This window comes from Vanellus vanellus (assembly GCF_965231255.1).
Source record: "Vanellus vanellus genome assembly, chromosome: 2".
In the NCBI taxonomy this organism is placed as follows: Eukaryota; Metazoa; Chordata; class Aves; order Charadriiformes; family Charadriidae; genus Vanellus; species Vanellus vanellus.
In genome coordinates, this window is record NC_138906.1 from 148,448,551 (window position 1) to 148,470,467 (window position 21,917).

Here is a 21,917-nt window from a genome sequence, read left to right on the forward strand (position 1 = left end):
GCTCTTGAGAGACAGGTTGATTTTCCTGTGAGATTGGTGACAAGAACTGCCATTTAAAGTTGTAATATGGGCAGCTTTCATCCAGAAACCACTGAGAGTTCAGCGTGGAGCTCCACATTTTTTTTTGCCTTTCAGCTAAGCAATGACTGGAAATCTCAGTTCTAGTTGTGATGTTCATTGACAACATCTGCTTTTTGTCTGAGGCACTCACCTTTGCCTTTTTATGGTGTTTAGGCTGCTGAAGTTCTTGTTTTGAAAGCAAGAGCTGTATGAGAGTTTCCAATTACACCAGTTTTTAAGAAATAAGATGCTTGATTTCTTTTACCCAGCGTCCTATACAGGCATTTACAACACCACAAAGAGAATGGCTGAAAAATACTGGCAATTGAGAGTGAAAATCCAGCGTGGGAAGTGTATGTGGTATCTAATGTTGGCCTGCGGGAAGCTCTTTATTAAAATATGGAACTTGCTTTGGAGAAGTGTTTTAGCATATGCACAAAAATCCTTTTTGCCTGTAGTTGAAAAATATGTTAGGAAAAAGTACAAAAATTGAATTCACTTTTCAATTTGAAATGTTAATGTGTACTGGGATCGGAATCATGAATAATGAACATGGCAGAGCAAAGGGCAGAATATGAAAGTCATGAATTCAGAAGTCAGCTGAGAATTTCTCTATTTCCTTTGGAGGCATTTATATGGATTATGGTTATCTTTTCCAGTAAGTATAACATTAATGTATAATCAAATCTAGGACTTTAATGCAGTAGTTTATACTTATAACTTACTCCATATTCTCCCAGTAGCTAGCAGTGTGAAATAATATGGTAATATGAAACATATGAAACGTGTTTCCAGGAATAGAAACAGTGTGGTAATACTTTCAAATGTTGACTGTTGATAGTAATGATGAAACAGACAGATAATACTATCATTTTTCTTTATCGATCGCATTATGTTCCCACAGGCTGTGCAATATAGTGTAGACTTTTCAGAAAGTTCTAATGAGAAACATGCTGCAGACTTATGTGCATTGTCTGTGGAAGAGCTAAGTAATAAAAATATATTTGATGTTAAACTGAAGCATTGGAACAGGCTGCCCAGGGTAGTGGTGGAGTCACCATCCCTGGAGGTATTTAAAAGACATGTGGATGTGGTGCTGAGGGACATGGTTTAGCAGTGGGCTTGGCAGTGCGAGGTTAACGGTTGGACTTGATGGACTTAAAGGTATTTTCCAACCTAAAGAATTCTATGATTCTATAAATAAAAAAGCTGTATTCAATATCTAAAAAAATTATATTGTTTTACTGTAAGCAGTAATGACAAATTTCTGGAACAGTTCCATTAAATGCAGTATTACGTGCTTACAGAAAGACCAAAAGGTTTGTGAATATTAACATAAGGCTTTTGTAACAATGCTACTTTACACATTTCAGCTTAATATAACCCATGTGACATTAGTCACCCAAGGCAAATTTTTTCAAACTAAAAAAATAATTACTCTTGACAGATGAAAGTAGTATTCTAATTTTTGTAGTATCTTATAAATTCCAAAATGAGAATTTTTTATATGAAGAAACACATTTTCCTCCGTATTCTACAAAAAATGTCCATGAATAAGTTTAGTGTATTTAATATAATATAATTAATGAGGATACTTCTGTTTGTATGATCCTCATTTCTGTGATGTTAGCAGAAAACAAACCAAAGCAATCACCATCAACAGTCATAACGTATGCATTTAAAAGTGCTGTATTTATATAAAACAAGTATTTTCCTAAGCCCAAAGCAAAAACTACTATATAAATACAATTTGAGAAATGCTGACCACATTATTAGTTTTATCTGTATTTGCAATGCCATCTGAGGACATTCTGGCTGATGTCAAATATAAACTGAGAACAGTATTTTGATGTTGTTAAATAGAAAGTGGTACCTGCTAAGGTACAATAAAGATTTTTAATATTGAAATGAATAATATTCAAATTGCGTGAAAAATTATGTTTCTATACTCCCAAACATCACAGCTGCAAGTACATTTCTTTTTTTCATTTTATTAATACATAGGCTGAGTAATTAAATTTAAATTCCTTTTATGTGAAATAGCTGAACTAAGCAAACTTTTGATGTAGTTTGTTTCTGTTTTTCTAATTATCCTACTAGAATGTTATTTAACTCAAAAGCAAACAAGAACTGGAAATAGGAGCTTTGTAAAAAAACTACTGATGTGAAAAATTAAAATTACTCTTCAAAACTAAGTTCACAGTGTGACAAAATAAGCTCCTGCAAACCAGCCCGAGGAGTCTCAGCCCTGAGCATTCACCTTTGAGAATTCATTTGCTCTTTGTGCACAGAATCAGAGCCCACCTCTGATTACTTCTTCCCTTGAACTGGAATTTGGATACAATATTGTTCTTTTTCAGAATCAAGTATGAATTAGAAAAAATCGGTAACAAGATTGCATGGTCAGCTGTACTTTGCTTCCTTAAATATCTGCTTTGTACCAATATCTTTAATTTGATTATCCCATCGTCCTTTTTCAGCAGGCATCTGCCTTTTTCATTATAGGTAATGGATGATATCTGGAGAAATGAGACAGATATTTATTCTTTTAATTCTTATTGAAGGAGCCTGGATTATTGTAACTGTCCATTTTTTTCATGGTCCTTAGCAGAACGGTCATCACAGTAGTATTTGAGTAGCTCACATTCATTCCTTTATCTCTATAGGTGGAAGAAGGCTTTATTATCTTGATTTTATGGACTGGAAATCAATGGATCACTGTCAGAACAAAGCTTAGCATTCGGATCCCTTGTATTTTGAGCTCATTGCTCATTACTGTTATGGGAAGAACTGAAGATTCACATTTCAGATAACCTTTGTTATAACTGTGAGATTTCAGTTGGGGGTCACTCGTCAAAATTTTGGTTGAAGTGATGTTCTATTCAGGCACAAAGCAAAGTCTTTTCTATTAGCACTACTGGCATTTGTTCATTTCTGTACATTGACTTCATACCCCTTTCCCTATGTTCAAAGCTCTCCTAAATCTACTCTTTTGTGATTTATCATCTCTTCCAGCAGATTAAGTAACCAAGACATTGTACAGGGCCAGAGCTGGGAACAGGGCCTGCAGTCACCAGTGTGGAACATCTGCCTTTGTTAGACAGTGTTTGAGAAAGAACAATCCACAGCAGTGCTTCCTTGTGCTGTCTCTGCCCGCTTGTTCTCCTGATGGGTGCCTTTAAGCCAGGGAAAGAACTGCATGGTCTCGACACCCATCGTACCTGGTTTCCTGGTTACACAACAGTTCTGAAAGTGTTTATTACAAGAATAGGCAGCTTCCACAGAAGCGAAAAAATGCATGAATCTTGCAGAGTCACCTATTTTATTAGGCCTGTCATAGATGAGATAGCTCCCATTCCTCAATGTACCCAAGCTGTGTAGACGAGGTCGATGATCACTTTGGTCTTCTGCTACGCTGTGGATTGGTAACTCATAACCTATGGCCTGCAGTAGGGTGTTGCCTGGAATGCTGCCTTCTCATGTTCAGGGCCTCGTAGGATTAAGTATGAAACCTGCAGCTGCCAGTGAGAGGACTATGGCATTGTCTGCAGTGTAATATCAGCTCAGGAACTTTTCTCATGGCTTGATAAAAGTTGGGACAACTTTTGTAGCTGAGTAAGTTTGTATCTGAGGTTGTCTTTCACTAGCGTTGCATTCACCTATTTATTTAGCTCCCATGTCTGATTACATGATGTTGACTGCATGTGACAGAGTTTTTGGAGATAAGAAGAGGAAAAGATTTTGTGGTTGTAAAGGACACTTTAATAAAAGACTGTGAAGGGTCCCATTGAAGTCCTTCCATTCTCTCTAGGAACAGGCAAATTCCTACTAAGTTCTTGGTGTGTGCAGTACCCGGTATTAGAGAAAAAGTGCAGTAAGTTTTTTACCTTTCCCCCATTGGGACACTCTTACACTTGTAAATGTATGAAGGCCAGGGAGTAGGGGATTTTTGTATTAGCAACCTGTGTTGCTCCTGACTTTACTAAAAGAAACAACAAATTGCTGATTATACTTTGCTTATAAAAGAAAGGATGTAAAAACAAACAAAAAAGAAAAGTATAAGAGCCTGATCTTAAGAACAGAGTCATATATGAAACGAGGAAGCCATTTGTTTCATAAGATCTCATTTGAGATCAACGAAGAAAAATAAAAGATGCTGAATTGTGACAGAGAAACAGTTAAATTCTCTAATTGTTTTCATTGAGACATGTATTTGCCAAAGTTGTTATTCCCAAAGCATATCATACTTGCCAGTTCTTTATCGGATTTGACAGAGGATGATCTAAAAAAAAGTAGGCAGGAACAGCAATGTCACCCTAAAAAGTCATTAAGTGCTTGTGTTGTTTACAGTGTATAGCTATAAGCATAGCCAATCCTACATTTGTAAAAACCTGTGGTATCTGTTTCAACAAATCAGTTCTAGAAATGGGAATTACAAATCACAGTCCATTATGAAATGTATAGTGATAAATGTTAATAGTGTCATTCTTTGTATCTGCAGTATTACTAATCAAGATTTCATTTTAAGCTAATATTATTTTCTTTTGATAGATACTAATAGTCCAAATTTACTTGCATAATAGTAAGCAGCAACAGAGGAATACTGAGGTTAAAATTATTTCTAACCACAAGAAAATAAATAAAATATCATCACAGACTTTTTTATAATGACAGATTCAGGTAATACAATATTCTAATCATTATAAATGTATTATCTTGTAGTTTATTCAAGGCTTTGCTTTTTTATAAAACCTTGACTTGGGCAAGGACTGCAGTTCTTACAGCACCGCAAAGATGCTCTACGGTATTTTGTCTGTGCTGAGCAGACACAGGTAGAAAAGAATGCTTGGGGAGCTCTAAGATGAAATTGCTGATCAGTCTTTCAAGGGACTAATGGGTGCATTTACAAATGTTCACTGCCATATTTAAATCAGGAGAATGAACTTTCTGTTGTTTACAAGTCAGCTGGCCAATATCTGTTAAGGTCAGTGTGATGACACCTGTGCCAGGTGGATCCCACAACTGGGTTTTTTTTTTTCACATCTGAGTCCCTACAAAGATATCAAGAATGCATGATGGGGAAAAGAGGCAGCCTCTGCCCTGATTTCCTCTCCTTTACCATAAAAGGCAACAAAACCTTCTTTTTAACAGTAATATTTGAATATAGTCTTCTTTAAGTGGTAGTGGGTTAGTACAACAGCAGTTTATCTGAAGAGGAAACTGATACGGAGAGTCACAAGGTGAATGTCAAAAGCCTTTTATTTGAAGGGTTGTGTTAATCTACTTTAATTATATTGTCAAGTAAGGCACACTCCGAAGGAAATGAGCAACTGAAGCCAGGGAGAAGAGGATGTTTAGAAAATGGCTACAAATGTATCTTACACAATTCTAGCTGAACTCACTTGGTGGCTTTTGAAGCATTTTGCTTTGTTATCCTTGAGATATTTGTAACAAGAAACACCCCATTTGTAGCACTATAGTCTCCGAGTTTACATCAGAAATGTGCAACTTCTATTCTGTGAATATAGTTCTTCTACCTGGAGAAGAGAATGGTGGTCCAGGCTCATCATTTTATTGCTTCTGAAAAACTCTTTTGGTGTGAGCTACACGAGCTACACTGGCTGAAGGACTGCTTTGTACAATGAGGGTATCCATAAAGTAGGACTTGGTTCAATTTATGAAGTGAAATTCCCTGCTGTTTCTGCAGGCGTTAAGTACTATGATTTTCTTTCTCCTCTCACCTCAACTTTCCAGAAATTTAAAGACAAACAAGGAGAGGATATGAGGGAATTTTACTTAAAAAGCAGTGAAAAATACTGACCTTTCGCTTAAACTAATTCTGGAAATATTTAGCCTCAGGAGGTATATTTTTGGATAATTGTGATCATATAAAAACAGGAGACTGAGATTAAATCCCTTATGTAACTTTTATTCCAGCTTCAGCTACCATGAAGGCTATAATTATGGGAGTAGTGCTTGTTGACTGGGGAAAGGTCCCTGAGTAACATGCTTATTTATGTATTCAGCTAAATGAAATAATTACAGAGCTACCATCAACCAACTATTCTTTCGTGCTTCTTCCATTGTTCTGTATTCTTTTGAAATCATGAAGACACTGAAAATTACAATTTAGAAATCTACTTTTTATCATTAGGTTTCAAAATTAATTTGGGGATGTGAATGTATCTGTATGTCTCTATATATCACTTTAACAATCTTACCTTTATATCTCCGCAACATTTAACCGTATTGATTCTCTTTGAAGAACATCCTTAGATAATTTCTATTCAAAGGAGGTTTCCACCCACTTTGTATGCATAGAAATGAGCAGTCCTGGACGGATGTTGGGAAGAGGAATTTTTTTTTTGTTTTAATCATATAATAAAATTTATTGTTTGTTTGGTAAGTAGAATTTTATAAATTCTTGTCATTTACTAAGCATGAGTGTAATAGAGCTAGGAAAAGGCAGAACTACAACCCTAGAAATTACTGAAGAAAAATCAAGTCCTGTATTTCTCAAGTTTGGCACTGACAATTGTTTGGAACATTTCACAGTTTTTGCTCTGTGTCTGTATGTCAGCAGCTCTTTTTAAAAGAGGGTAGTTATAGCATCCACTTCTTTTCATTATGCAGACACGCCACACAGAAAAATTCCTTGCAGAACTAACCTACTCTGAGAGCACCAGAGAAATACTCTCGGGAAAAAATAATTTTATATTTAGATCTGCATTTAGATTACGTTCAGTAACTAATGAAATGGGTCATTAACTGAAGAAACAAATGTATCGATTAGTTACTTATTTAATCTACACCCTTTGTTCTGTGCACAGAAGATGCTTGTGGTCCTGGGGGATGGGGGGAGTTTTCCATCATATTATGGAAAAATTATACATTAATTCATTTTGTAGGGACTAAATTAATGCTCCATGGCAAACCAAGTCTCACGTCATTCTTACCTGCTGTATATTTCTTTTTGCAACCTAACCTTCTTCTTGATGTAAGGCACGTGAATTTCCCTGCATGGGCATATGTACATATAAACATATATAGGCACAAAATAAGGTTGATGGTGCTAAGGTGTCTTCAAAAGCAACCACAGTCATTGGTATTTTGTTTTTGCACATCTGCTCTTTAAACTATAAAACAGGTTATGACGGATCATTACTCTAAACTAATTTGATTATATAGTATCACGCTGTCAAGCCTGTGCATCGAAGGTATGAAGCTAAATTAGACAGCTAATTATGATTGTTACTTCTGGAATCCACTGGAGTTTCATTTTCAGGTTTTCTGTTCCTCTCTAAGGAGGGAATTAATTTCCTTCAAAGAAGGCGGTTTGACAAAAATAGCATGTAACCAAAGTTAAAACAATAGGTGTTTTTACATATACCAAATTACCTTCTTCATTGTGACTATTAAAGGGGAGATCAATAATTAATGATCCAATTACTAGTTTACAAAGGCTTTTATTGCAGTGTCAAGGTGATGAAAAACCCTCTAGCACTGATTTTTTTTGCTGCCACTCCAGTTTACTGGATCAGCAGATGCACTGCACGCTCCTAGACCGTTTATGGCATGTGTGCTGCCGGGGACGGATGATGCTTTGGATTTACTGCTGTGATTAAGATCTTGTTTCTTAGATCATTTTAACAGTGAAGTGAGCCTATGTTGTGTCTGATGCAGTTTAGAAATCAGTTTTGAGAAGGTAGATGGTTGAATTAGTTAAAAGTTATACCTGTTTAGACAATCTCTTAGACTGTTATTAGCATTCCCCATGTGACATATTAGATCAGCTTTAAAGAAAAAAACTGCTATGATTTGTATTGAAATGCTGTATTTCCTTAATAGAAATAGTTTAATATTAAACTGGTGATGTATACCACAGTAGTTCTATTTCCCTCTTGATTGTTAGGTAGAATTTTAAAATTTGCCCATGGCTTTCTGCGTAATGTAAACTGAGAATTATAGACAAGAAAATAAGTCATCTTAACTCCTGAGTGGTTGTTTGCTATTTGAAATGCCTAGTTGTTCAAGTACGTAATACAGAAGATTTTGTTTTTAAGGTTATTTTTATTTCTATTCTAAAATGTGCATTTCCTCATCAGTGAGACATAGAGTGAATTTAGAGTCCTTTTCTGTGCCCACTGAGAACATGTAATACATTAGTGGGAATGCCATGCTCAAAAATGTGGACTGGACCTTTTTTGTGTTACCCCTTCCCTCCAGCTGTCCTTGTGGGACAACAGCTGTGTTCAAGGGTAAAAGTGGAGGATATTTTTCCTCCCAAAGAAACCCTAGTAACTGAACAGAAAAAAGCAATGATGAACTGGAACTTAGATATGGTTTGATTATTTTATAATATTGTTTCACTTCAAAATTATAAATATTTCTATTTTTAAATGATATGTTATTTTAATTTTGTTTTTTTTTTATTGTATTATTCTATTAGATACACAGACACATTATTTGTTTATTGGTTATCTCACACTGAAAATCACAAAATGAGTATTTCTTAATACCACTTTTTGGTTGCAAGACGTCAGTGATCCTGACTGGAAGTAGTGGAGAGAAAGGGAAAAGATGTGATCAATGAAATAACTGGCTGATGCTCAGTCATAATATATGGGTGGCTGTTGGGCTGATGGTGGAAATAATTCTAGATAATGATGTGCCTATGGTAGGAGGCATCTCTATGTTAGTAGTGTCTCCTTTCATGAGGATTATCTCTGTGACTTTGGGGATAAAAATATAGAAAGCTATTATGAATTAATATATTTACGTTTCTTTAAAACTAAGCTAAGAAGATTTTCCTTTCCTTCCTCACATGTTCACTATTTCAGCTTTACTTATGGTTGATTGTTCTCTTGATGAAATTAATACGGCTCTGTCATGAGTACAACTGACACGCTAATTTAATGTTCTTGTTTGTGAATTTGACATCACATCTCATAAAGAATCCATTCCCTTGCTGTCTCTCATGGTCTTCTGTTGTCTTCACTTTGTAAATTTGAGGATTACTTAATAATTAAGATATACTGATTCAAAGTAGCTGAGGGTGATTTTCTGTAATAATTAGTGTTGACATCAAAGCACTAATTCTTATTTACTTGAAAGTAAATAAGATCACAATATGAGGGTTTAGTTTTTCTGTAATTTTTTTCTGTCAGTAGTAAGTATTGGAAGGATCTATGCATACAGATACATATTGAGAAAATAAATATATGCTTTTATTGTTTGCATGGGCTTTAGCTGTTCTAGTAGCCTTAAACCTGTTATTTGAAGAAAATATTGGTATAAACTCCCTGTCAACAGATGCCCATTTCTAAAAGAAGTTAAAATGCACCTGGTTAAACGCTGTCTCTCAAAGGTAGAAATCTCATATGTCTGTCCAAAATGTCCAAATTGAAATAAGTTCATATTAGGATGCAGTGCGTGTGCAGTAAATCCTCTGCCCCTGGGGCGTCCAGGCACCAGGCAGCCTTGTTGGAGCTATTCTGACAGTCATTTTGCCAAAGTTACAACTTCAGGCTGTAAAAGGAGTGTCTGTCTGTGGAAAGCTGAATATAGGGTAAGCCAGCACAAAGTGAACTGCCTGAGTAAATATGTCTACTGATGCTAAGCAGAATTTTACTGAAGCTACTCATTTCTTCAGTTTAACTGAGCCTCCTTCAGTGAGTGTAAATAACATGGTAATGAAAAGAAAAATCTAACGGAAATCGGTATCACGAGCACACAAGACCCAAACCTGTTTCTTCAACACTGCAGCTGTTTCTCACAAATTTTCATAGTGCTCCAATTATGAAGTCAGTTCTCTTCCAGGGTGCTATAAGGCTCGTTTCCAACTGGCGTGTCAGGCTTTACTGTTGCCTTGCTGTTGGCAGCAAGACAGTAGAATCTGCCTGGACTGTTTTCAAAGTCTGAGGAAGGAATTTGTGGTGCATGTGCAGGGTGGTTCCCAGTTGTCCAGCAGCTCTTACGCGTCATAGAACTGTGGGTCTTCCATGCTTGTGTGACAGAACTGTGCTGCCTTAGCAGTCATTTTCCAAGGTGATGAATTTTTCTGAGCCAGCAATTTGGGAAACATAGGGGTTTTTCATACCTTCCACCAGACACCAGTTAATTCCTAGATGCATTATATCCAAGAGCTTGTGAACTTTCAGTAGACTAGTCTGCGAAGAAAGGTAGGCTCATTCAGGACACCTAACTAGCCTATCTACTTTTAGTTGATGGGAATATCATTATAGCGTTACAGAAGACTGAGCGCTGAAACAAAGGCCAGTTACGGGATTCTTTAATGGTATTGATAGATCTTATTCTCCCCTGCATTACTAATAGTGCTGCTTTCCTCTTTAAACGGGTCCCTCGTTCAGGTATAGTCAAGCTGGTATTGCTGATAATGGTTCCAAGCTTGAGATGGTGAAGAACTTGCCATGAAGCTGTCAGTTGGAACTCTAGGGTGGAGGGATGTATGATAACGACAGATAAGCAAGGAAGATGTGTGAGGTCAGCCCATGAACATATGTATGATCTTTGTGCAAGTGAATAGGGAAGAAAAAAGGAAAAAGACATATGCTGTAAGAAGGAACTGAAAATTTTGCTTATTTAGAATAATAATAAAAAAGTAGTAAATTGCTTTTGATTACTTACTACTGGGCATGATCCAGAAATACTGTCTTATCTACGCTTTCCAACACGTGCTTTCCTTTGTATTCTCCGGAAGGATTTTCCTTTTCCAGCCATAAGCTCAAAACTTCCTACAGAGAGAAGAGAAGGAAGAAGTGGAAAAGTGAAAATGACTGACGTGGGGTCAAATATGTACTTTGGAGTAAAATTCTTCTCAAGTCAATGTCTTGAAGACAATCACACAAGGTAGAAATCCATAGGATATCATGTTTAATTAGTTCCCGTTTTCCCTGACGTTAGTAGAAATAGAGTAGAGGGGAACATACGACAAAGGTGTGCAAATCTGAGAAACTTGAGTATTAATAAGGTATCAACTGGCAGTGGTGGACTGGGTTCCCAGTATAAAATGCCTGGCTGTTTCCCATGACTTCTTAACAGTACTGGTCTATTTTCTTGGTGGTCCAGAGTGTGAGTTTGTGTACTGGATCACATGTTAGAGGCCATGATGTGACATATAGGGTCACACTCTGGGTGTCATGAGAGGCATGCCTGTAAGTATATGAGGGCGTGTAGCATGTGTACAGTGCTGTGGCTGGAACCATCTCTTCCAGTGGGAGTCTGGTGAGTGTGGACTTCCATTAAGGAATTGTGGTATTTCTTAGTCTCTTTTATTTTTTTTAGCTCCAGCCCACTGGTTTTAATATGCAGTAGCTTTCTACAGGAAGAAGCCAATTTATCATACAAATGTATTTGCCATATTGATATGCTTTCTTTCAATTTATTCCAAGGAAAAACATTTTTCAAAATACATTTGACTAATAGACTGAGCCTAATTTTGTTTTAGAAAATGTAATTTTGAAGAAAGTCTTTCCTGTAATTTAAATCCTTCCAGCAAAACATACTTAAGAAAATACTTCCAGTAAATAGTCTTCTCTCAACAGTGATTCTAAGTTTCAGTTTCAGAAAGAGAGCCAGAACAAAATAGTCATGCTGAAACCTTTTTACCATTTACATTAAATATTCCTTTCTGTAAAGAGTAGTATCCTTTCTGTTGAGCAGTACTAGTAGTAGTTGAATACAAGGCTACATATTGTTTCAGGGTAAACCAGGGTTTTCAATTTTAATAACGTTTTTTCCTAAACAGTATCAATTAATAAAAAAAAAAAAAAGAAATCAAGAGCTTTTTAAATTCTTAATGACTGACCCACCTAGACCAGGGAAGTTTCCTTGGTGGCATTATCTCTAGTCAATGTCTGCATGCTCTCCATGTCATCATTTCTGCCACATGGTTATGCGTTGCTATGTGCTCTTCCCTTTCCCAACTGATTCTCCCACCTGCCTTGTGGTTGCAACACTCTACTGTTCAGAATCTTCTTCCAGCTGTGTAGCTTCCCTTTTCATGCTTTTCTTCTTTTGGCCATAAGAACTTCAAGTGTTTATGGATGTTCACCATTAACAAGGGCAGTTATGCAAGGTCACACAAAATCACTCTTAGACCCTTTATCACATGTAGTGGTCCTATAAATCTGCACATCCATATATCAGAGATGACTAAATGTGGACATCCACAAACTAGGCATCTACACCCAAGCTAATCATCTTGACTTCTTTTACATTCATTGAAGAAAAACAAACTTCTTGAGTACAATTCATGTCAGCCTCAAAGTGGAGCTATAAAATAAGTCAGATGAATGGAGCCAAGAGTAACTGGTTCAAATGCAGAAATCTAAAACTACCTGAGATGAATTCTGGGTGTCTCTACTTTTCAGGTGGGGGACACTTTCTTACTTTTTACAACATCTGCTAGTAATCTGAGCTCCAAATCAGAAGTCTCTGCTGAATTGCACATAGTGATTTTCTTAGTGCTTATGACTGTCAAGTTCCTGTGGAAGTGTGATTGCACTACTTAATCTTTGACTTCTCTTAAGAACTGCAGCGTTGAATTTCTCAAGTGGGTCAAGACCTGCTTTCTAGGAGATCTGATAAGAGATCTAGATCTTTTGCATTTATTTATCTGGTTGCCCTGAGACTTCCCAGCCTCTAGCAGTAAGGTTCTTGAGGCCTTTGAGTACAGCTCTTAGCACAGGTGCCACTGATTTACATAGTCAGGGCTAAATGCAAACATCAGAGTGGGGTCCACAGTTTCCTTTCACTAATGAAGATTGATACATTTTCCTCCTAATTACTGCATTTCTCTGTATTTCACATATTCATAGAATCATAGAATGATTTAGGTTGGAAGAGACCTTAAAGATCATCTAGTTCCACCCCCCCTGCCATGGGCAGGGACACCTTCTACCATATTAAAAGTCAAGACTGTAATTCATATCCTTTATATAAAGAATAGCTTCTCTTTTTTGTTTTTGTGGGACCAGATCCTTCAGACATTTTCCTAGGCTGTTCCATGTTGAAAGCTGACAAATCCAGAGGAATAATTATTGCCAAACAAGAAATACTGAAATGCATGATAGGACGTTTCGAAGCCTGCTATAAGGCCTGCAAAAAGAAGCTTCCTTTTGCCGTCAGTGCTCAAACAGCATTAGTGACTCTGTTGAAAAATATTTCTGTGCTTTATGTGTGCCGGGCAGCTTTTCATTTGTTCCTGTGCGAATGCTGGTGTGTCCCTGAAGTGTCCAGAGCTGACAGAGCAACTGTTTAAGCACTCATATAATGGCCTCCAGGCAATTCTGGCTGTGTAGCTCCTCTTTGGAGTCACCCACTGTGTGGCAGTGTAGATGGATAAATACTGCAAACAGAGAAAGCAACCTGCTTAAATGAAAGTTCTTCAATAGCTGTAGTTCACTTCCCACTTCCCTCCAGAGCCCTTCTGGTATAGGGCTTCACTGGGAACCTTGCGGTTAAGAGGAGGATCGAGTGGCATGGAATGTGCTCTGCTCACTATAGCCTTATGCTGAAAATCAGCTTGAAGGGGGAATATACTCATTCAATTGCGAGGCTAAATCGTTTGTAGTTTTGAGTAATGACACATTTGCACAATCATTGGCTCATGAAGTCAGTCTGTAGCATGAAGTCAGCATGCAGTATGTAGTCAGGTAGACTCCACAGCGTGAAGACTTTAAAGTTACATGGCCTTTCCTTTTTGGCAGTGAGATTTGAATTTGAGGAGAAGTTTTTGTTTTATTTGGTTCAAAGCAAGGTGATGTTTTTAATTCACCAAGGGAGGAGCTTTCCAGTTCAGATAGGTCCTGGTTTATATAGAAAGGGTGGGGGTCATCTATATATCCTATGTGAAGGCTTTGGGCACCTTAGAGCATCCCAAATGACTCTGTATGTGTAGAATTGCCAATTAAATTGAGCGTCTTATGTCTAAACTCTTTGGAAGATAAATTGTTTTGGACTTGACCATGAACTTGGACAACACTCAAGAAAGACTAGATACATCTGTGTAGGTTAGATTCAAATTACTTAATGCCTTTTAAAAGATACTTAATTACCATATTTCTGGGTGGGAAAGCTGTTCTAAGAAGCGAAAAAATACATAATGAAACATTAAAATATAAGGATAATGGAAACTGACTGGAATTCTTGTAAATATCCACTGTCATTCAAGGTTCCCACTGTTACGGGAGGTTCCCATTGCTTTGGGTACAGGGGTGGAGAAGAAGAAAATCTTTTCCTCTGCCTATTTCGTTTTGCTAAACATCATTAAACAACATGCTAAACATCATTAAACAAAACATACTAAAACATACTAAACATCAGTAAGCTTACAAAGGTTTCAGCTTGACACCATTTGTACAGAAAGACTGGGTCAGCGATGTGGTCTTTCTGCCAGCCTGATTTGTCCATACGAGCTTTCCATATGCACATAGAGCTCACTGAGATTAGTAAGAGCAGACCTCTCATATGTCCTTTCTCGTATCCAGCTGCACTCCTGAACTCAGGAGGCATCTGAATGCTGTTATAATGACATTAGCTAAGATTGTATCTTGCTTAGTAATAGATTAGTTCCTTTTTCCATGAAAGATGGCTTTGATATTACAGCTTATATAGCATATCGGCGAGGTGACATTTTTTCCTGAGTCATTTCTGCTGCACACCTTAAATGCACATATTCTCAATAATAAAGCATCTGCTACTGTGGAAAAGAAGTATCTATAGAGACCAGCAAGTGCGTTCTCTGGTAGTCAGAATTAAAACTACAGTGTCTTTGTTACTGAAAGATTATGCTTTAACAGTTTTTCTTGTAGAACTATGTGTCTTACATGTATTACTTTTAATTTTACAAGATTTCACAAATCTTTTACCCAGTCAAGGTTTTAATATTTATAGAACTTGCACTGAAAAATTTTTGTCCAGTGATTTTATCAAGTCGTTCATTGTACCTCAAAAAAGTGTGGGTGTACTAAGCAATACATGTCTCTCATAGAAATGTAATACGCTACAGGGCTTCCAGACAGTCATCCTGGGTACATTTTTATAACTTTAAATATTTTATTAATAACAGTTTTATTGCATTTTATTAACTTTTATAGTATTCAGACTTGTCAGATGACTTAATGCCGTGTTAAGGGCAAAATCTAGGTGATCTACAAAAGCTTTATAATTTCTAATTTCTATGACGATTTTTTAAAACATATAGCTAAATATTTTAATGGAAAAAGTACAGATATGAACAAAATGGTCTTTGGATGGAGTTGTTGCTTATTTTCTTGTCATTTTAATTTTAGAATAATTCGTATTTACTGTGAGACACAACTAAATTAAAAAGAAAGTCTGCTTTCTACATCTTGACTGAAAAGGAGAGGGGAAAATAGTAGAGCAAGAGGTGGGAGTGCTTTGATCAGACGACCGGCTCAACTTTGCGTGTGTTCCTCCATGGAGGTTTAGGTTCAGGGCTTAAAATTTGATAAAGATTAACTGTTGCTGAAATAATTGGATCTTTTAAAATGTGTTTTCTATATGCTGATGCCTCAGGTGTGCTGGGCTAAATGTATCTAATCTCGGACACATATAGTATGTGGATGCACCATAATACATGGGTGAGAGGACTCTTGGAAACCTTTTTAGCAAGCAGAAGTCAGTTACACCAGCAGATGAGTCTGGGACCTCTGTTTAAAGACTTGAAGACTGAAACTGGTCCAGAGATCTTTTTAGTCTCCATTACCACTGCTAAGGTGAAGAGTGACAAAGAGAGTATGTGATACCCTGTTCAAATGACAGATTAAAAGGAATGTTTGGTCTTTTGAATTCTATAAAATCAGTCCAGTAGACTTGCCTTCTGTGAGAGCTTAAAGAGTCTTGAGTCCTTTCTGTGATAATTTTGGTGTTTTCTTGGATATGTAAACAAATAGTTGAGGCTGTGTCAAAATAGTAATTTAGGGTAGTAGGATCCTCCTGATAAAAAGATGATGACCATCTGAATGAGTCACTGAGACCTTCTTTTTAAGCAGTGGAGGAGAAATAAGACATTTTGGGTATGACGAAGGTATGATTTATCTCACCAGGAAGCACGCATCTAAAACAGGTCAAATGAACCACACCTTAAAAGTTCTGTTTCCCTGCACTGATTGTGAAAGGAACATAGTCTCATTAATTCAGATGTACAGATCTGTACAATAAATATCCAAACTTTGGGTGGACGAGTTAGAGGTGTCTAGATTCAATTATTTGAGAGTTGGCTGCAAAATTTCTCTTAAGAGGATGTAAAAAGGCTTACCTTAAGAGGTTTTTTTCCCCCTGAAAATAGAGAGAAATTGGAAGTTCTACAGTAGGAAAATAACCAATGCATTTTAGTTTTACTGTATAATGGGAAGTTTTAAAAATTTTAAGTTATCGCTCTCAATAATTTATCACTCAAATAATATGTGATATCACATATTGCTGTATTCATTGATATATGTAGATTACTATTTTGTTTAGCTTTATTAAAAAAAACAGGATCCAGAATTTCTTTCTCTAACTGAAAGTCACTGTGTATGTTTCAAATGTGGGTGTGCATAAGCCAGATTGCTAGAGCCCAACACTGCTCATATAAACACCTATAGGATGAATTTATATATGTACAGCACATCGATACTGTAAAGTACAGTTACTGTAAAGTTAATTTAAGTCTTTGAGTGTATGCTTATATGCCCCTATTGTGGACATGCAAGTAGCAAGTGAAGATTGGACCCGTTTTTGGTGACTAAGTATACACACATTTGCAGTGGGAATGTGTATATGGTCAGTACATCTCAGGGGCCTCAACTTTTCAATAACTTGTTTTCCTGTTTTTAAGAAGTTATTTTCTATGTAGACACACAAGTAAAAGATTGGTTTGATAGGAATCCTTGCTCTTGTGAAGCTCATACAAAACTGTATAATTAATGTGGGAAAAGGCATGAGCAGGAGAACTGGCAAAGCCATTATGGGTTTCATAAAGTACAGGTAAAGTCCTATGTTCACTGTAGAACAGCAAGGACATCATAACTATAGTCCTGGCTTCCTTTCTGGTGGCTTCTTTTGGATTGTAGGTGATAGCTGAGATTGTTGCTGAGAATTTTAAAACCTTAAAAAATGACCAGTAATTTGCAGTGGTAGATTCGTAATGCCTAGTGGTAGATATATCTATATTTAAAGTTAGTCATTTCAGTGAAAATACACCATTTCTCAGAAATAGTCAGGAATTGGAATCGGTGAGAATGATCAATTTTAACTGTTCTGATTATAAAGCCCATTTTGTTTCAGTGCCCTGCTCCTAGAATTAGATACCAAATTATAGGAAACCCAACTACAACATTTTAGTCAGACTTTGGGTTTGGGTACAGCAGTTGTATTGATGACACAGAAAATACCTGCTGGGAAAAAACAGTGTGGGCTCATGTGCCTTTAGTTCATGCAATTAGAGGTGAGAAGTCATCATTACTATAATGAGATGAGTTTTCCTCGCTTAAGATGCATTTAAAATTATATTTTAAAACCTGGATTTGTAAAACAAGCTATATGTAGACTGGAACTCTTGTCATCTTCTGGATATCTCTAAATGTATCTTTATGCAGTAAAGACTAGATCTTCATGAGCTCACCGATGATTTCACTCAGTTCCCCTGAAGCAATGTCTTTGGAGGCAGAGGTGAAACAGCACTGGCAATTCAATGGCAGAAGTACCTTTTACAAAATATTATTAGCTTTCAGAATATTTCTTTTCCCTTTGGCAGGATAGCCACACTTGTGCCTGTCATATAGTCAAGGTGTTAACAGTCATGAGAAAACAGTTTTGCTGAGAATTTCCCATTTAAAAATGTTTTCCTTTCAAGAATCAAGAAACACAGTTAATACATTAACAGAAAGCCTATTTATTACTTAGAAAATATGAATTAATTAAAACTTCAAAATAAAAGTGTTACTATAAAATCAAAGGATATTTAATGTGCTACAATGTTTCTGTGAAATGTAAGGGACCAAGTTCAAAGTGTCTTTTTGAAAATAAAACCTTTGTATTCTGTACATTTCCTTCTTTAAAGTGAAAATGAGGCTTGAGGGTTTTTTATAGCATATGCAGGTCTATATATTAGGAGAAAACAAGTGAAAATAGGCCGTATTTCCCATTGTGCATACCACCCCTCCGAGGAGACTATATTTGGCTTTTCTAAAGCATGTATTAGCTTTTCTAGCTTAGTTTTATGGGGCTGTATCTTCCCATCCTCCCTGTAAAGTTTTCTAGACAAGCGTTAAGACCGTGATTAGACCAGTTAGGTATATTTCACCAACTTATTGATGTAGTTTCAGAGGAATAGATTGAGCAATGTCAAAGTAGGATCTGAAGTACTGGAAATAGAAAAATGTTGGTTTTGGTCTGTACTAAAAAGAGCAGAACTACTTTGGTTTAGTGTTCTTTTGATCATGAAATTCGATAGAAAAGTCAACATTTTTTCCTGCATACGACAGTATCAAAATATTACGTAGCATGTCATAACAAAGTATTTTTCACGTAACGTGTATTATTTCCTCACTGTGTAACATGGTGAGGAAAAAAAAAAAAGAGCAAGAGAAACATAATAATGCAAAATGTGCAGGCATAATTTACAATTTAAAGTAACTGCATGAAAGAGAATGCTTTATTAAAATACAGGAGTCATTCTCCAGTTTATGGACAGCAGCATTAATGTAGAGCTTTTCTTTAAAACTGTTTTTTAAACCTTTCTTCCTACCATGTGTCTGCCATACGGGTTAAATTCTGATTCTATAAAATACATATATATTTTGACAAACCCCTAGGTATTTATTCCCACTTATGAGGTACCTGTACTTTCTAGAATTCTTCCTGATATTTAACCAACAGACATTTCTCTGGGAATTTCAAGCAAAGCTAATATGCTTTTTATTCTAAAAAAACTTTCTATATTTGTTTTTCTTATCAATTGTATGTAACAGATAATTTAACCTTCCTTAAAACGTCATCCACTGTACAGCTGTATATAGAATACCATTGTTTTAAGTATTTTATTACAGTGATTAGGATAAATACTAATTTGTGTTAGAAAAGCAGAGTAGTACGTTCCTTAAGACAAAACTGTTTCTTTAGAAGAAAACTCATTCCATATTCAAATGCTTTCCTTTCTGAAAATCGGTAGGCATGCAATACAAATTGCCTTTTCATTTAATATTGTAAGTAGTTTTGTAGAAACAGTTAAAAACTCTGAAGCAATGACGCTTTATACTGTACATAATTTTATGCACGCTCAGGCACACACGAACACCTCCTTCCTCGCTCTATTTCATATTTCACGTACTCTGTTGTCGGAGCCTTAAATTCTTCTTGGAAGCACTTTGCAAGTCCTGCTAGCAGAGGCTATGAATCAGATAGGATAATCAGAAGTCTTTACAATTTTGCTGTATCTTTGTCTGTCCTTTCTTTCACCTTTCCTTTACTGCACTATCTTGTCTGTCTGATTCTCGCAGGAGACATGGATTACAACTGGTTGGACCATACGTCTTGGCATAGCAGTGAGGCATCCCCAATGTCTTTGGTGAGACATGTGGAGCCTTACCATTTAGTTTCCTTTATCATTTCACGTTTCCTTTGTTTTATTTACACCTTTGCATGTTTTCTTTTTTGTATCCTTTTTTTTATCCCACACCTATAGGGGACAGTCAAAGGGGAAAAAGAAAAACTAGTGAGCAGGCAGTTTTGTTGGATTCTAACACCTTATCCGAGAGGCAAAAGAAAATGGTGTGCTTTGGTGGCCACTCTTTGGAAGAGGACTTGGAATGGTCTGAGCCTCAGATAAAAGACTCTGGGGTAGATACGTGTAGTAGCACAACTCTAAACGAGGAACATAGCCATAGCGAGAAGGTACTGAGATTATGGAGCCTGCATTTTAACCTGCTCATTTGGTCTTTGTTTGCTCTCTGTCACTCATTAAAATAGTGCATAAAATAAAAGATAGGGTGTTTCTAGAGACAATGTAGCGTTTCTTAAGGTGCAGAAAAGAAAAACAAATGAAAAGTCTCTGCATGCTTGCAGCTTTTACTGTTTGGCAGCCTAAGAAAAAAATTGAGAGGCGTAAAGGAATGTGTTCTTATGGTTGCATAGTAGCATATCATGGTATTACCTTCAAGTGTAAAGTAATTAACTATAAGGATTCTACTGATTGGCTTATTTGATTTACTCTGTTCAAGCTCCTGGGGCTGAAATTAAATTAATAGTTTAAAGCCCAGGTGAAAAAGGGAGAAAATTTGGTCTCTCTGCACAGAAAAGTTGTTTTTCTTTTTTCCCTTTCACTGTCATGGTTGTTCTTTTGTTTTGTTGCCATGCCATTTTTGTGCAGTATTGTGCAGAATTAAAGGCTTTGCCATCTGCTTTGGTATTTTTTATTTTTGCTTTCTGTTTGGTGGAGATTATGATAAATCTTTTTAGCGTTATTAGTCGTAATGGGAGCAGATTTGTCTGTGCCTGCTAATTTTGCATGAAATAGAGCATGAAATGGTATTTTTCTGTGAAAAAGTACTATGATTACACAAAATAAAATGTTAAAATTTTATTAATTATGCCAATATACAAGTATAACTGTGCCCATGTATAGTAATGGAAGATAAAGTTCACTGTAACTATGCTTTATATGTGAAGTAATTATTCCAAGAAAGAAACAATACTTTTAAATAGGGTAACGACTATACCTTTTAATGTATTCTATTATATTTAATATACTACTACCGAGAGAAAGTAAAACGCTGAAAAAGTTTTTCAGTCAGAGAAAACTGACTTGTTTGGAATAGTGGAAAAAGAAGAAATGTCTTACACCACATTTCTGTTTTGAGTTAAACTTCTTTTTCAGTATTACTCTTATACTAGACCTCTACAGGTTTTTTTTGTCAGTAGTCAGGTGTGATACTCATAGTGTGTAGATAACTATGTATAGTTGTCTATATCTGTCTAAGCAAGATGCGAAGATCATTCTATATATTTAAAAATTTGATTTAGTAAAATAGATAATGTTATTAAATAGTAGACATACATTGTGATGGACTATATATCCAAATAAATCTTTTCCAGCACAGTTTTCTGTTATTCTTTTACATTAAATATTAGTGTAATCATAATACTTTCATGAAATTTTTGAAACATATCAGGAAATGAGAAGTATTACTGAAATATTTTTCTTTAAAATTCTATTCACTGTATTTTCCATTAACACCATATGATAGCATCCAGTAACTTGGCAACCATCCAAAGATGGAGACCGTCTCATTGGTCGGATTTTGTTAAATAAGCGACTAAAAGATGGAAGTGTGCCTAGAGACTCAGGAGCAATGCTTGGATTGAAGGTTGGTGATGAATAATTTTGGAACTAACAACTCTCTCAGTTAAACTAGCTACCTTTATAATGAAAGTGTTCTCATATTGTATGGTGTATGTATACCGATACCTGTAATGTCTTACCATTCTCAAAATTGCAATATAGAGACATTTTATATCAATTACTAAGAGTAATTTTACAGAGTCCCTGACAGGCTCAAAGAATTGTATTTTTCTGAAAGACTAGGGATGTTTTCACAAGTTTGCTGAGAATGTCTGCTCTGCAAGGGACTAATGGCATCCTTGCTGGGCAAGCCAAGCCCTGTCCGCTTTCTTCAGTATTGAGGATTGCGCCATGGCATAACTTCTGTTCCCCGAAAGAGGGGAGAAATGTGAAAGATAAATTCTCTCTTTTGAAGATCTGGAAGACATCTGGAAGTTAATGACATTTCAATCCAGAGCAGAGTGTGCCACTGGAAGAGCCTGATTCTGGA

At 36.2% G+C, this 21,917-nt stretch overlaps 1 protein-coding gene across 29 annotated transcripts in view; it reads left to right on the plus strand.

Annotated features, from left to right (window-relative positions):
• RIMS2 (regulating synaptic membrane exocytosis 2) overlaps positions 1-21,917 on the plus strand; it is a gene marked incomplete at both ends in the record, with an annotated part of 495,649 nt that overhangs the window by 247,967 nt on the left and 225,765 nt on the right. For 18 of the 29 annotated variants that reach the window (XM_082499090.1, XM_082499114.1, XM_082499091.1 and 15 more), the window contains 2 exons: positions 19,587-19,654; positions 21,333-21,456. In XM_082499090.1, coding sequence (XP_082355216.1) covers positions 19,587-19,654; positions 21,333-21,456 — 192 coding nt within the window. Of the gene's footprint in view, positions 1-19,586; positions 19,655-19,771; positions 19,981-21,332; positions 21,457-21,917 lie in introns of all 29 variants that reach the window. The other 11 variants (XM_082499111.1, XM_082499112.1, XM_082499113.1 and 8 more) reach the window with 1 other exon arrangement.